Source organism: Aulonocara sp. 'chitande type north' Nkhata Bay, linkage group LG16, assembly GCF_057382095.1.
Source record: "Aulonocara sp. 'chitande type north' Nkhata Bay isolate Kocher_YH1m ecotype deep benthic linkage group LG16, A_spYH_male_GT1.1, whole genome shotgun sequence".
NCBI classification, from domain to species: Eukaryota; Metazoa; Chordata; class Actinopteri; order Cichliformes; family Cichlidae; genus Aulonocara; species Aulonocara sp. 'chitande type north' Nkhata Bay.
In genome coordinates this window covers 26,864,532-26,880,752 of record NC_141359.1, presented here as the reverse complement: position 1 = coordinate 26,880,752, position 16,221 = coordinate 26,864,532, and the positions used below count along the sequence as shown (strand labels likewise).

The 16,221-nt window shown below is 40.0% G+C and overlaps 2 protein-coding genes across 2 annotated transcripts in view; both read left to right on the top strand.

The window, feature by feature from the left end:
• The first annotated feature begins 288 nt into the window (after window positions 1–288).
• On the top strand, window positions 289–4,971 carry tmem169b (transmembrane protein 169b). Its single transcript, XM_086267417.1, has 3 exons — window positions 289–409; window positions 932–1,369; window positions 2,148–4,971. Exons 2-3 carry the CDS (start codon window positions 1,096–1,098, stop codon window positions 2,774–2,776), a joined length of 903 nt encoding a protein of 300 aa, XP_086123543.1. The 5' UTR covers window positions 289–409; window positions 932–1,095; the 3' UTR covers window positions 2,777–4,971.
• An 806-nt stretch (window positions 4,972–5,777) lies between these two features.
• Window positions 5,778–16,221, top strand: part of xrcc5 (X-ray repair complementing 5) — a 13,705-nt gene continuing 3,261 nt past the window's right edge. Inside the window, exons 1-15 of the mRNA XM_086265560.1 lie at window positions 5,778–5,973; window positions 6,308–6,421; window positions 6,507–6,690; window positions 7,589–7,637; window positions 7,731–7,853; window positions 8,097–8,276; window positions 9,100–9,214; window positions 12,920–13,058; window positions 13,274–13,386; window positions 13,550–13,612; window positions 13,696–13,833; window positions 13,921–14,008; window positions 15,317–15,447; window positions 15,678–15,874; window positions 16,075–16,162. Coding sequence (XP_086121686.1) covers window positions 5,959–5,973; window positions 6,308–6,421; window positions 6,507–6,690; window positions 7,589–7,637; window positions 7,731–7,853; window positions 8,097–8,276; window positions 9,100–9,214; window positions 12,920–13,058; window positions 13,274–13,386; window positions 13,550–13,612; window positions 13,696–13,833; window positions 13,921–14,008; window positions 15,317–15,447; window positions 15,678–15,874; window positions 16,075–16,162 — 1,737 coding nt within the window. The 5' untranslated portion in view covers window positions 5,778–5,958. The remainder of the gene's footprint in view (window positions 5,974–6,307; window positions 6,422–6,506; window positions 6,691–7,588; window positions 7,638–7,730; window positions 7,854–8,096; window positions 8,277–9,099; window positions 9,215–12,919; window positions 13,059–13,273; window positions 13,387–13,549; window positions 13,613–13,695; window positions 13,834–13,920; window positions 14,009–15,316; window positions 15,448–15,677; window positions 15,875–16,074; window positions 16,163–16,221) is intronic.

The window sequence follows — 16,221 nt, the reverse complement described above, 5'->3', positions numbered from 1 at the left end:
TGGCCAATTGAGCAGAGGAAATTGCAACAAGAATAACATAATACTTCTTTAATGATATTTTAAAAGGCCAAAAAGGACTGGGTTCATTACACTGTAGGAAAAATGTGGGGAAAACATCATAGTCTAATATAATACCCGGGAATTATATTAGACTATGATGGTTTTCCCACATCATCATTTTTTCCTTGTTCACATGACAGCCGTGAGGATCACGGATGGTGGGGATTGGTGTGCGGCAGAGGTTGGAGGGGCGGGACTAGTGCTATTCTGGAAATCGCTTTGCGTAGCGCATCTGTATGGACACAGCGCTGAAATTTGCGGGCTCTGCTCCTGTGTGTCAGGCAGATTCAGTAATTTATTCTCACACGGTGCAAGTTAATCTACACGGAGCTCGTCCAGCAGATTGAAGGTAAGATGAAGCCGCAGTGGAAATGTTGTGGTTAGAGCACATTCACCGGCTGCAGACAAAAGAGCGGACATGGGTGGGATTTAAATGGGAGGGGATCAGCTGTATGAAGGGCTTCATTGTCGCTTTCACCCCCTCTTCTGAAAAACATGCATTGTTTTGGACCAACTGTACATTTCCTTCTTTAAATTCCTTATTTTTTCCCCCTATCATGTGTCTGGACGTGATTATATTAGCCTGAGCTTCAGCCTATATTGCTGCGCTGTCATGCAAAGAGACCCCCTCCCCCCCCTTTGAACAATTGTGTCATGCTTTGTTTGTGATATCCTATTTGTTTCCTGTTCATGCCATACCATGAGATGCCATGAAATCAATGATAACATGACATTTGACATCAGCACATAAAGCAAAAATAGGCTACTGTGCAGAATCTGGGCCAGGATCAGTGGGCACAGGCTTACACACTGAGCTTAAAAACATGTTTTTCCTAATGACGCTCTGTGTGTGTGTGTCTCTGTGTGCTAGTGTGTATGTTTTTATGACTTTGCAATCAGCTAGTCATCAGAGTAAAGGCTTAATGCAATGGTTGGAGATTTGTATGCTGCTTAGAATTTCATTATTCATTTCCACACATAACACATCCAAACAGTAGCCTCAGAGTAAGAGTTGGATTGGATGAATGAGAGAACATGGCACAGGTAGAGGAGCCTCAGACTGAGGGGGAAGGCAGCCCCCAGATGGTCTCCTTAAGGTCTGACGTGTCAGGGAGCCATGCGGATGATGGGGAAGTAGGACCCTCCATGAGGAGGAAGAGGAAGAAGAAGAAAGATCCACGTCCTGAGTCCTTCATTGTTTATCGGTCTGAAATGGAGAGGGCACCAGGAGAGGACCAAGGAGGAGACGAAGGAGCAGAGAGGAGCACTGAGGAGGGAACTAAATTCCTCTGCACACCCACAGGCGAAGGTGAAAAAGCTGTCTCACACTGTTAAACTCATGAACCCAACATGTCAGATGTTAGTACTGTAGGACAGGATTTGTGCACAAAATAGACTTCAGTGTTACAGCAACCATTATTCCAAAAAAGCTGGGATGCTGTATAAAGTATAGATAAGAACAAAATACAGGGATTTGAAAATCTCATAAACCCATATTTTATTCACAATACAACACAGAAAACATACCCAGAAAAAATAAAGTGATTTTGAATTTGATGGCAGCAGCACATCTGAAAAAAGTTGGGACAGGGCCATGTTTACCACTGTGTACTGTAGCATCTTCTTTTCTTTCAACAACAATCCTTGCAGGCTTCTACTATGAAGCCATGCTGTAATGGATGCAACTCTTTAGTGTTGTATCACTGAGATATGTGATGCCTTTGCTAAAATGTTGCTGTAAAACCTGTGTCTATCTTTCAGCATTGCTGGAGCCTTTCCAGATGTGCCAACTGCCAATTCCACAAGCATTAATAGAACCCCATCAGAGATGCTTTTGAACTTCACGCTGATTTTGAGACAGATGATCTCTCTCCTCTGTAGTCCGGAGCATTCAGTGCCCATGTTTTCCAAAAAGAATTTGAATTTTCAGTTTATTGGTCCAGATTCAAAATGTGGGTTAATGAGATTTGCAAATGATTGTGTTCTGTTATTATGTTTTTACACACTGCACAGGCTTTTTTACAGTTACGTTTGGGCTTGCCTGTGTGTCGCTTGCTTAACTTCCATGTCATATCCTGTATGAACAGGCTGGAGTCTTCCTCCAGACAGCCGCTACGTGACCCTGACTGGCACTATTACGCGTGGAAAGAAGAAGGGTCAGGTGGTGGACATACACGTCACTTTGACAGAGAAGGAAATCAGGGAACTCGCCAAGTCGAGGGAGCGTCTTGATGCAGCATGCGAAGCGAGCGAAGGCTCCAAGCGCACCTGTAGCTTAGGTGCGTGTCAGGGACCCCATGTGGTCCTGTGGAGCATCTCGTGCGCACCTGTGGTTTTCATCCTCTCGTTCATCACTTCCTTCTACTACGGCACCCTCACCTGGTACAATGTCTTCCTGGTGTACAATGAGGAGCGGACGTTCTGGCACAAGATAACAATATGCCCCTTTCTTATCATCTTCTACCCCATGCTCATCATGCCTTTGGCGCTGTCACTGGCTCTGTACTCTGCTGTGGTGCAGGTGTCCTGGGCCTTCAGTGAGTGGTGGCAGGCGGTGCGCGACCTGGAGAAAGGCTTCTGTGGCTGGGCCTGTGGGAAATTGGGGCTTGAAGACTGTTCGCCATACAGCATAGTGGAGTTGCTTGACTCTGACACTGTTTCTGGCACTCTACAGAGCAAGGCACCCAGTGAACTTGCCCAAACGTCATCAGTGTGAAGTAGTGGGCACTGGGCTCAAGGAGCATATTGCTAATGTGGTCAAAGTTGGGAATTATTTGAATAATTTGAGTGTCAAAATGAGCACCACTACTATCTATGTTTTTGCTAATGAAGGGTTTGAGACTTTCCTGAAAGCCACAGGAGTAAGAAAATTATCTTTTGATTAGAATTTCTTTTCTAAAACTATTTCAAAATGTCTCTTTTGTTAATAATCACACAGTAAGCACTGCCTGAACTCTCCTTTGGTGCTGAACTGCTATCACCTAGCATTATTGGAGTTGAAGCACTGGAGTAATTATTATGGGACTTTTCTTTTTGATTACAGGTTCATTACAGCTTTCACAGATCACTAAATAGCCACCAATAATTATGGAACAGCACTCCCACTCAAAGACCTTTTCAAACATATGGACCTTGGTTTTCACAGCTAAGGCGTGGACACTGATATGCACACACTCCTGAGAGTTTACATCAACTTTCACTTCATCTGTAAATATCTGCATTAAGTATATATGATCACTGTGCTGTTCAATGCCATCAAAAATACCTTCAAAGGCAACACTGTTGTCTTTGTGAAGTAATCATAATCACTTTGAAGGTGGATTTAGAGTGAGGCTGGCATAAAAAATGGGCAAAGGGGGTGACCGTCCCCTGGCAGTGGTGTGGGTTTACTTTGTGTGAGTTGCTGATTTTAGTGGAAATATACACCAAAGAGCACCAGTGTGAAAATCTGTCCTTTTAAGGGGCAGCGTGACCATAAAAAACAGATTCATTGTCATAAAATTGGACTTTTCCTCCTCTGCCTATAGCATGCAACCCCACAGCCATCAGTCACTACAGAATGCATGAATCTTTTGTTTTGAGCAACATATACACCGTATGGGCAAAAGTATTGGGTCATACCACTTGAGTCTTTGAATTCCAGCACCTAGCAATGCAATCTGCCTTCACAAATAATTGTGAATGAGTTGTTGTAAAGAGCTTGCTGAATTTGAGGTGTGGTGATATAATAGGAAGCCATCATTGCAAGAGGACAATTTGTGAAATTTCAGCCCTCCTAGATATTCCACAATCAACCGTAAGTATCACTGCAAAATGAAAGCTTTTAGGAACCACTGCCACAGCCAGGTCACATAAGGTCACATATGGGTCACCAAGTGCTGAGGCGCATATTGCAGAGGTCCAAACCTCCCCTGGCTTCAATACAGAAGCACAAAAACTGTGTGTCTGGAGCTTTTGTGGCATGGGATTTTTTTGTTGTAGGTTAATACACATTTGGATGAAGGAAAATGTTGGCTAAGTGATGTTTTTGTTGGTGACAACAATTCCAGTAAAAGACAACTAAAAGTTTTATTTTTTTATGTATAACTGAACAATAATTATCTCATAGCACTGAAGACCTCCAAGGAGTCTCTTTAGCTTAATCCACTGCTGATTATTTATTTGCAAGGGATTTTTAAAAAGTCATGATATGATCCTTACATCACACTCTGGGGTAAGAAGAATTCTGGCCTGTGAGTTTTTGTTGGTTTCTGGACTCTGTACATAGTCAAGGTATCTAAACAATGCATGGAGATTGAAAGGAAAGGAGACCAATACCTCTTTTCTTATTGAGGGTTAATTAAGCAGTTACAAAGCCATAGTGAGAACAAGCTGACAGATTGTTCTTTTTTTGTTCATGTTTTCATACGTTGAACAGCATTAAAACAAGTGTTTGTGTTGTCTTCACAGTTTTAAATCGCACACACACAAAAAAGCTGAAGTTGAAGAATTCCTGTTACATTTCCATGCTCACATATTTTACATATTACTTCAATTTGCTTTCTATATTTAAGCCTAGAAGATGTTCTAGCTAGGTGTTTTTATACTTCAGCACTTTGAGATATATGTACTGTAAACAGCTATCAAAAAAAACTGATTGAAATTCAAGCAAGACTGGATTAAAACATCCAGATGGTCTAAATGTTTGTTGAAATGTTTATGGATATGACTGGCTGGGTTAAGTGATGCAGTTTTACATGTTGTGAATCTATATGATGCAAACATTTACACAAGTGAAATAAAGTGTTGTGTTATTACATCTCAACTACAGACTAATATTTACTGTATCGTTAAAACCAGCGAGTCACTCTAATCAGCAGACAAAGACAAGAGTCAGCATGTAAACCCTGCATGGTGCACAGCAATGCAGATGGCTCTCTGGGGGCGAGGGGTGCTTTAAATTGAGATTATTGGCACCCCTGTGTTATCCTGCAATACTCACTGAACAAAATCTAAAATCCTTATGCAGCAACCATTCCTAATACAATAAGTTCATGAGAAATACAGTCAGATTAACATTTGCTAATTTGTTCTGCTGTGGCCACTTTTTAAATGTCTGATTTGTTACATTTATGGCCTAAGTTTATTTAGGTTCTAGTTGGGGTGTTAAAATACACAAGCTCTGTGTTAATGCATATATTAAAAAGACACATCTCCATGTTTAGTGATTTAAGTCTAAAGGCACAAACCTGTGAGTCATGGCTGAACATAGCTCCTGGATGATCGAAGATAATAAAATTATGTATTTAATAACCTTTCTGAGCATCTAGCGCTGGTTTGAGGGAACATTAAAAGGAGGGTTTCATTTCAATATCTTGATGTAGGGAAGTCAGGCTTATTATTTCACAAAAACTATTATAATTGCAAATGAAAAATCTAAGTAACGTTAGTAAATAAAACACAAAACAATCAATTTAGGGATGACAAGGTTAAAATTTGCGCAGATTTTGTATTTTTTTAAATTATTATTATTTTATTTTAATACTTATGTTGTTATATTATTTTGTATTTTCAGTGATTAGTTAGAATTATTATTTGTATGAATTAAGTATTTCTGAAATCTTGACCACAGCTCGGAAATGTTTGCATATTGTAGGCGCGCGGTTAGCCGGAGGGCGTTTGACCTACATTTCATTTTAGCTTTTATCGGACCGCCTCTTCAGTCTTACTACCACAAAAGTGGTCTTGACATAACATTGTAATTTAAGGTGAACAACAATCAATAATAAATTCATAAGGTCTACGGAAGAAGTCTCATCGTAAATAGAAACTTAGTTTCGGTTCCTAGTTCATTGTTTCTTTCCGGATCCATAACAAAGTGACACAGTCTTTGCTTTGGTGGAGGGAAAAGAAGAAAAAATGGCAGGCTCAAAAGTAAGTTGTTTTATCTTCAATTGTTAAAGAGATAAGTCACGGACTTATACATGCTTGTTAGATACTATTCACGATATTAAATGTGCAGCTTTTATTCGTTAGGAACATTTTGTTTTTATGTTTCTTTGAACTTTTGAGACGTTTAGCGTCAGCGGCGTGTTGAGACATGTCCAGCCTGAAACGGTCACGCTCCTCATTCAGTGCATACAAGGCTCGCATACTCGTTTTATCTTATCTGCATGAGAAAGCACGACCTTAACGCAGCATTTGAGAAGTAATTTTGTGTTTTTGGCACCTCTAAGTGTCGTAAATTAAATAAGTATGTCCTCTGCAGACAGCTGTGGTGCTGTGCATGGATGTGGGGCTTACCATGTCCAACTCTGCACCCGGGGAAGAGTCTTCCTTTGAACTTGCCAAAAAAGTCATCCAGAAGTTTGTCCAGCGCCAGGTACAACTGCACATTTATAAAACAAAGCACCCTAATGAGGCTGATTTTAGCACCCTCCCAACATGCTTTCCCCTTCCTCTGTCAGGTTTTTTCAGAGACGAAGATTGAGCTGGCTTTGGTCCTGTTTGGCACAGACTCCACAGACAACCCTCTGAGCCAGGATGGCCAGTACCAGAACATCAGAGTACATCGACACCTTATGATCCCTGATTGTGAACTACTGATAGAGATTGAAAATCAGGTCCAACCAGAGAGTCAGCAGGGTGACTGTATCCTTTCTCCCGAACACGTTTCATTAATACCATGTAGAAACCTAACTCTGCAGGCAGAGCACTGTACTAAAAGTCTTGAATTGCCCATCATTTCATTATATTTGCCTTTAAAAAAAACTCTCAGATTTAGCCATTCTTATATTTTGCTTGTTCTTATGGTATTGAAGCTTGCACACAAGAATTTCACTCGCATGTACTGTACCAGTGTACCTCCACATGTGATGTGACAATAAAAGTGATTTGATTTGATTTGATTTAAAATAAGTGCCGAGATTTATAGAAAATTTGAAGCTTGAAAGTCAATATTTGGTATGACCATCAAATATGACTTTATCACAGCTTTAACTCTTATAGGCAGCTTTCTTGTAATTTCTTTCAGGAATTGTTCTCCAGGCTTCTTGAAGGACTATCAAAGCGCTTCTTAGAATGTGGGCCTTTATCCATGTTTGAATGTTTCACAGGTCAGTGTTAAGTAGCCATACAAACAATCCCCCCCAAATAAGATTCTTCTTAACATGTCCAAATAAAATCTGTGACAGACCTTCAGAAATCCTGGAGAACTATAACCCAAGCCCACTCTTAAAAAAATACAATAAAGTCTGGCTGCTTGGAATGAAAATATAAAGAAATGAAGGAGTATTGCACAGTACTGTACATGATTTTACAGTTATCCAGTCCTCCTCCTTTTTTTTTTATTCCATGGGAACATGGATAACTTTGATTAGAACTTGGATCCTGTCTTTATTTTTCTTTTAGTGTTTTTTATGAACACTAATATATATGGCACTAGTGAGATGAAGACTGACCCTTTATTGAAGTCTGTGGGATAAGATTTTTGTGCAAATTGATAAAGTGCTTACATTTTCTCTGAGCCTCCTTAACTGCTCTGTAACAGGGCTGGATGCCCTTGTAGTTTGCATGGATCTTCTTCATACTGAAACAAAGTAAGAAACTCTCTTGTATTTCATAAATAATTCATGCACTTCACTGAAAAATAAAACCTGTATTCAGTACACTTTTAATGGTACCTTTCTAAGGGGGAAAAAGTATGATTGTCTCAACATTGCCCTGCTGACTGACCTCAACACCCAGACCAACGAAGAAAGCCTGGAGGTTATCATCAAGAACCTCACTCAGTCTGGCATCACCGTGCAGTTCTTGTAAGGTTCAAACATAAACATTCACAATGTTTTATTACTTTATATGATACTTAAGATGATGAAAATATTAATATTTCTATGTGATAATCAATATTTTGATGATAACTGGTAAAAATGCAGAGTGCAGGAGAGGCTTATCAAACTGAATTGTAAAGCTGATTGAAGCAGATTTCATGATATTTGGTTACTTTTATCAATCTTTTAGTTTTTTTCTTGATGTAACTGTAATCTTTGGATGTCCAGTTTGCCTTTCCCTGTGGAAGAGGATAAGGAGGGTCAAGGGGATTCAGAGAGAAGAGATCCCGGTCACCCGGGGACAGGCAAAGGTCTGTCCAGGGAGCAGAAGAAAAACAAGGAATTGGTGAAAGAGATGATGCTGAGCCTGGATGTGGAGGACGGCCTGGATGAAATTCACACCTTCAGGTTAGTGGACTTCCTGTTACACTTTTGTTCTCTGGAATGGATTAATGTTCTTTGTAAATTAGGATGAACTTGATTTTTGGTGTCTTAGATTACTTGTTTTTGCCAGGTGAGTGTGCACACAGAGTAATGAGGAGCTTGCCAATCAGACTGTAAGGGAGGGGAAAGTAGAAAAAATTGCATCTATAAGATGGAGAGAAAATGTTATCATACTGTATCAATCAAGAGGATCTCTGTGAAGGGGGTGCAGGAAGTAACCAAAGTCTTGTGAATGCTTTTTTTAAAAGCAGTTATCAAGATTTCTGGAAAACTCCCCCCAAAAATTAACATTTTTCTAAAAATAAAGTGGAAAAACAACATTACCTTCAACATTTAGTATCTCCACCTGCGAAATGCGCTTTCAGTTTCAGTGCGAGAAATATCAAATTAAACATTTCTGTTCTTGCCGTATGTGATCATTTACAAACATTCAGCCAGTTCTTGCCCAATACTTAAAAAATTGCCCTCTCATTCCCATTTTCCTGCAATGTATCATGTAGTGGAAGTCTTTAAAAAAAAAATACATTCTAGAGATGGCGCCCTTAATTGAATCATTTTTGGTACCAAGCATCGCGAAATACTTTCAGTATTGAGTCACCAATGTCTGCTCTGTTTCTAATGTTGGGAAAAGGAACATTCCTTCCTTAGATTTTCAGAGTGTTGTTTATCTTTGAGAACCAGGATAGAATCTGTGATCTATTTCACTGGACTTGAACTCAGGCAAACAGTGGAAGTGTTTTTAATTTATGATCAAGTTTATCTCCTTCCATGTGTTTTAATCTTGTAGGAATGCGATCGAGGAGCTGTGCATGTTCAAGCGGGTGGAGAGGCGACCCGTGGCCTGGCCCTGTCAGCTGACCATAGGCAGCTCTCTCTCCATCCGAATCGTTGGCTACAAAGCAGTAAGTTGACTGTGTATTTTAAACTTTTTTTTTTAAAGCATGTCTAGGGCTATCTCCAAGTTACACATCAGATAGGTTGATGTAAGCCAGCTTTTAGTTGTAGATCCTAATGTGGGGTCTTTTTGAGCACTCTGGTGTTAGCCATGCTTTTACCATCAGGACATTGGAGCTATGGAATGCCAGGACTGCCATAATGAATTAATTAAATAAACCATTAAATAATTAATTAAATGTGGCAATAATTAATTAAAATTGTAAGTAATTAATTAAAATGGGAAAGAATTAATTAAATAAATATTTTTGACACATTTAATTAATTTAATTATTTCATATTTTAATTAATCATTGCCACATTTAAATAATTATTTAATGGTGTATTTAATTAATTCATTTAGGCACTATTGACTCCTTCAGTTCTCACCATTAAATAATTTATCTGTCAACCTCACCCATCAAACCGTGGGGGCGGAGTTAACGCTGATTGAGTCAAAAGCATTGCTTTGGCTTTCGGAAATGTCTGCCCAGCCCAGTCTCAAGGCAGAGCGTGGGACCCGCTCGCCTTGCAAGCAATCGAGCTGTTATTACTGCCGACAAAGTGCAGCTGCCATAATCCCCGCTGTACACTGACTTCATTTACGGAGGTTATATTTATCTGTTTTTTATTTCTTGATGTTCGTATGTGTCATACCTGTTTCAGTCGCCAGTTCTGAATTATAACTAACATTAAAAACATGTTTAAGGAGGAGAGAGAGCAAATAAATCCGATTAACATCTGATCTTTGGGTTTTTGTGTAATAATCAGCGTGACCTGTGTATAAACGCATAAACTTTATTAAAAGAAATAATGTTGGTGTTTCCGTCATGTAGTAACTGCCCTGTACACCACGGAGCGAGGTCAGCATATCCACAATATCTTCAGCTCTCTGAGTTAACCAGAGTTTAAGCATCAAACTAATCTAACGGTCATCTAGGAATAATTCACGGGTCATATCAATATGATTTTACAATATGATTATTGCCAACTATTCCAGAGACGTGAAAATCTACAGTATAAAGAACACAAAAATATAGCAGTTTAATGCAACACTGTAACAGAGATGAGCGTGTCAGTTTGTCGCAGATCAAAGTGGAATGAATGTGATTGGTCGAACAGGCGATCTGTGGTATCTGCATTTTCATCAGCGTAAGAGACTCAGCTGCAGATTAGAATAACATTTGTACATTTAATAAATCACCAAATAATACACGCAAGAAATGATCAAACTTGTTCCGACAGTTTGAGTTTATATTCCCTCAGCTGCAGACTCGCTGCTGTTTAAATGTTTGAGAGGAAGATTAGATATAAAACAAACGTCAAACATAGACTCAGTCTACGTTCACATTTGATATGAGGCCAGCATGTATAGTGGCTGTGTCCTGTTTTAAGATCATACATGTAAAATTTTTGTCTGACCTCCGTCGATCCAGCCGCTCAGATTCCGTGGTTACCATGGTTACTGCATAAGCAGCAGTAATTTAAACAGCTGGCACAGCGGAAACCTACCGGTGACATGAGTGTTTATGTTTTTCATTTCAAAAGAACTGTCTGAATGGTTAACTGAAGTTAGCGTGGATAAATTATAGTTAAGGAGTATCACAGATAACGCCCACATAAGCTGTGTGACTGTCCACCACTACACTAAAATAAATCGGCTATTGCTGAAATACACGTGCTATATTATAAACTATGATATAAATTAGAGCTGGGCGATATGAGATTTTTTCATATCACGATATGTTTTTTTCATTTCAGGCGATAACGATATCTATCACGATATAAGCCAAATAACTATATTTGTAAGATTTAAATGTGCCGTTGCTCACAAGTAAAATGTGAAATAATCAGCAGCTTGTTTTTATTTAAATATTTATTTCCCATAATAAGTTCAACAGGGTAGATGTACTTAAGGAACATGAGACTTTTTCAGATAAATAAAGGCAAATATTGCAAACTACACAAAAGGCAGCCGCTAAAGCGTTTACGTTTCAAAATAGAACAAACGAAACAGACTAAATTGTCAATTCCACTTAGAAACAAAATATTAATTCTAAAAATAAATCTTAGTTTGTTTTACAGAAGAACAGACAAAACTGACTAACTTTTGTCAATATCAAATAAACTGAGAACTAAAAGGAAATTCTCAATCTCTCCTTGTTGTATAGCTGAGCTTTTCAAACAGTTTTAACAGTTACTTTAGTCTGACAAAAGCCGAATGACGAATTAGCGCTTCCAGTCAGAGACTGAGGCTACGTCCACACGTACACGGGTATTTTTGAAAACGGAGATTTTCCGTTTTCGTTTTAAAAAATAATCCCGTCCACACATAAAGGCAGAAATGAAGGAAAACGCTGCTATGAACACGCCAAAGCAGCAGGTGGAGCTAGATTCCTAACCGTGCAGAAATGTTGGCCAATCAGAAGTCTAGAAGCCTCGGTGGGAAAAAGTAAACAAAGCTGGGGCATAGAAGCAGAACCGAGTCGTATGTGTGGAGGGACAGTAACTGTGTGTATATGTAAGCATTTAAACACTGCAGAGAGTAGAATTAACAGTAACAGTATTGTAGAAATTCATTTCACCGAAACAATAACGTGGCGCACAGTGTGACGCATGCACCAGTTTATTGTATTTCCAGACTTGCTTTCGGCACAATTTACAGTGCACGCTACTCTGTTTTTTGTCAGACTTGAAATAGCCGAAACACCTTCACACTACGGAACTTCTATGGCTCTTCCGTTCGACAATCTCTCCGGCATTGGAACCATCATCTGTTTTCTCTTCGGTCACGCTCGGTTGATTTTTCTAGTCGGCACACTCATTTCCTCCATTACCCGCTGGCTGCTTCCCAAACAAACACACGTGCGGCTTGGCACTTGTGCTATACGTAACAAGTCACGCGACGTGACGCTGCGGCTGTGATTGGTTCGGCTCTGCGCTACTTAATTTGGATTGGCTGACCTTTTTTTTTTTAAGAGGACAAGAGCGGCGAGGTCTATCGCGATAGCTTAATTTCTCTATCGAGTAAAAGTTATATCGCGATACATATCGTTATCGTTCTATCGCCCAGCTCTTATATAAATGTTATACATGTTTAGTTTTAAAGGACACCTTCCTGCCTTTACTGTCATTCATGAGCAGTAGCCTATTAGTTTTCTTCTAACATCCAGAAGTCTGCATGATGTGTTTCATAGTTTCTAACAAGCCTTTGACAGTTAAACATAACATGCCCGAACCCCCCCCCCCCCCCCCCCCCCCCCCCCAAAAAAAAAAACAAAACAAAACAAAAACAACAATCACACAAATGATATGTTAGCCTCATTTAATTTTAGTTAAGTAAACTCAAAAAATTCTAACAGGTTCCTGGTGCTTAGAATACAGTTGAATAACTATTAAAAAACAGATGATGTAATATTTATGTACAGGTTGGAGAAGGTTGTACGGGGTTTGAAGAATCACTGACTGTTTTTAAATCACTGCTTAAAACTTATTTTGTTAATTCCCTTTTGCTGTGTTATGCTTATTACACTGCTTTGAGAAGATGCAGTGTATTCATGTAATTTTCTGGTAATGAGTAACTTCTGATTTCTATCTCACCAGTAACGGTCATGTAAATGTTCTCCATGTGAGGTGTTTTGTGACCTAGAAATGTTGCTTGTCGCGTCCTCCAGGTGACCGATGAGAAGCTGAAGAAAATGTGGATTACAGTTGATGCTCAATCTCACCAGAAAGATGATGTGAAGAGAGAAACGGTTTACTGCCTGGACGATGACAATGAGACAGAGGTGCAAAAGGACGACATCATCCAAGGTATGGAGGACCATTTCAAACAGAGTTTAGTTTTGCGTTTTCCCACTACCGTACTTTCCGCACTATAAGGCGCACTTAAAATCCTTTAAATTTCTCAAAAATTGACAGTGCACCTTATAATCTGGTGTGCATTATGTATGAATTCTGGTTGTGCTTACTGACAGACGGACTCTGAGCTCAGGTGATCATTTAAGTTCACTTTTTTCTGCTCCCAGGTTTTCGTTATGGAAGTGACATTGTTCCCTTCTCCAAGGTCGATCAAGAACAGATGAAGTACAAGCACGATGGGAAGTGCTTCGCTGTGCTGGGATTCACCAAACAGAGCACGGTAGTTTACTTTTCTGTGAAGACACAGATCAATTTGGGGTTGCAACAGGAGGGGCATCCAGGGAAAAATGCAAACATGCAGTGCTTTGGCAACCCCGAGTGAGTAAAACTGAAAGTAGCTTTATTGTCTAAGGCTGAGGCTGTTTTTGTTTCTGTTCTTTCAGATACGTCGTAATCAGTTTATGGGTTCTCAAATCATCAAAATCTTTGCTGCGAGGGATGATGAGGTAAGAATGGAGATAAATGCTACACGGCTGTTGAATACATGTTGATACTGACATGTATTGTCAACTTTGTGCTGCGTGAGCAGCACGCAGGAGTGGCTCTGTCGGCTCTTATCCGCGCGCTGAATGAACTCCAGATGGTGGCTATTGTACGTTACGCTTTTAACCGCATCAGCAACCCTCAGGTGGGCGCAGCGTTCCCCTGTATCAAGCAGGACTCTGAGGTGAAGAGCCGCTTTCCTTTATGTATATATTCACTACATTTGTGGCTATTAGCACAGGGCTAACGATGCTTCTCTCACCCTTTGTAGTGCCTGATGTACATCCAGCTGCCGTTCATGGAAGACCTCAGGCAGTTTACGTTTCCTTCTCTTGAAAACAAAAAGTTTACTCCATCAGGTACCGTTTCTCTATTTTAGGGGATAGGGCTGGGCCATATCATACCGTTCACGGTAATACCGGTATAATGTTGGGCAATGATAAGAAAATGAAATATCGCAATAGAATATGGGTAAAACGCGCATGCGCAGTGCCTTTGTTTTCATACGCACATGGAGGAAAAAGCGTGCCGGCGACGGAGAATGAGAAGAGCGAAAGTGGATCGTTGAATGAAACAGATGAACCAGAATTGGTTTGTAAAAATGCTGCAACTTCAGGGGTGTGGAACTGGTTTAGCTTTCGTCTGTCAGATACACAACAAAGCACTATTTTTGGTAGAGCATGCTAGCGGGCCGTCGTTATCACCGTGTTTTTTGGAAAATACGGCACACTTAAAATCAATCCTTTGATTTTTCTGAAAATCGACAGTGCCCCTTATAATCCCGTGTGCCTTATGTATGAATTCTGGTTGTGTTTACTGACCTCGAAACGATTTTATGTGGTACACGGCGCTCGAAAATCTGTCAAATGTTTTAGTACGACTTTGCTAAGCTACGAAGCCGCACTGGTTGATGGATTGTCGGAGCATTACAGCTACCATAGTCAGGAGCCTCGCGGAGTGAGCTTCAACATAATATTACCGTATTGTGTATGTATAACCTCTTTTTAAGTTTTGTGGATATTATACATGGTTATGCTGAGGATATGTCGGCCAGTTTCAACTGGAAATGCCTTTTGGTTAAACTGATTTTGATGGGGTCGACAAAGTTGCTTGTGAGAAGGCCTTCACTGTCAAAAATATTCGCTAGTCTTAAGTTTCCCTACTGAACAACCATGTGTCCCCCCCCCCCTCCAAAAAAAAAATTATATTTAAAGGTCGAGTGAATCTGCTGTTTAATTATACTTTTTTGGCTGTGAGTTTTGCCAAGATCGTCTTACTCTGCAAGTACATTTGAAGTTTTGCAAATTACTCTGCTTTAAATATTATGTATCGGTAAAAACAGAAATGATGAACTTTTGTCTATTTTGAAAGCAAGATGTCTCTAATATCACTGAAAAACAGCCTCAGTGTGCAGGCTTAATGTTTCTGCAGAAGAGATAAAGTGTTCTTTCAGTTCAAGCCAACGTTTTAGTGCATAAGCATAAATCACTGTACACAAACATCTGAAAAAAGTCATGGTTTATATTGGCACAGATTCAGAATTGCTGGTCTAATAACTGTGGCCCCACAGTTCTATGATATCGACTTCATTCGACTTGCACTGTATAGTGTAAATGAGATTAAGATGTAACCTTGAATGAGCCGTCATTGTCGTGTGATTGCTGTAGATGCTCAGCTGTCTGCTGTGGACTCTTTGATTGACTCCATGATGTTGGTAGAAGAAGATGAGAACGGAGAACAAAGAGACTTGTTCAAGCCCCATCGCATTCCCAACCCTGCCTTCCAGAGGCACTTCCAGGTACTGCAGTCCAGATTGCAATAAAGAGATTTAGTGTGGTCTCCTTTTACTTCTGAGTAGAGGCAGATTGCAACTTTTTTTGAAGAAGATGTGGAGTGTTATTTCAGCTTAGACGAAAAAGCTTTCATCTGTCTGACTACAGCTCAACAAGCTAGTAATTGACTATTATTTAGCCAGAATTGCTTCCTGCTCAGTCACTGTTTGGCTCACCTCTCCTACCATCATTTTAGTGTCTGCACCATCGGGCAGTAAGCCCCGGTACCCCTCTTCCTCCGATAGAGCCATGGCTGAAAGCTGCTCTTGATCGTCCTGAGGTTATTACAGAACGCTGCCAGGATCCACTTGACGTGCTGAAGAGGAAATTTCCTCTCACTGAAGTGGAGAAGAAAAAGAAGCTTAAAACTAGTGCTCAGATTTTTGGCAAAGAGTAAGTTTAGCTTCTGTGACGTGGTGCGTCATGGACAATAATGCATATTGGAAAGGATTATATGATTTATGCTGTTTCATTTCACAGTAGTCTGTTGCAAGATTCATTTACATTTACTGGTTATAAAAATGTTAAAACAACAACAAAAAAAGCAGGATTGACTTTCAAGATATTAACAAGCTGCCATTTTTCATTTGAAGGTCAGAGGAGTCCGAGGCAAAGAAAGTAAAAGAAGATGAAGCAGAGGAGTATAACTTGGCCGACATTGCTGAAGGCTCTGTTACCTCGGTGAGAATCAGGGGGAGGGCTGGACGACTTAATAATCCTAGGAGATGGGCCCGCTGTGG

Bases quoted from the DNA above. Each gene is read 5' to 3' on its own strand.
- tmem169b (XM_086267417.1), top strand. From the start codon at position 1,096: ATGGCACAGGTAGAGGAGCCTCAGACTGAGGGGGAAGGCAGCCCCCAG. The intron at 1,370-2,147 runs GTGAAAAAGCTG...CTGTATGAACAG, and splicing joins CTGCACACCCACAGGCGAAG to GCTGGAGTCTTCCTCCAGAC.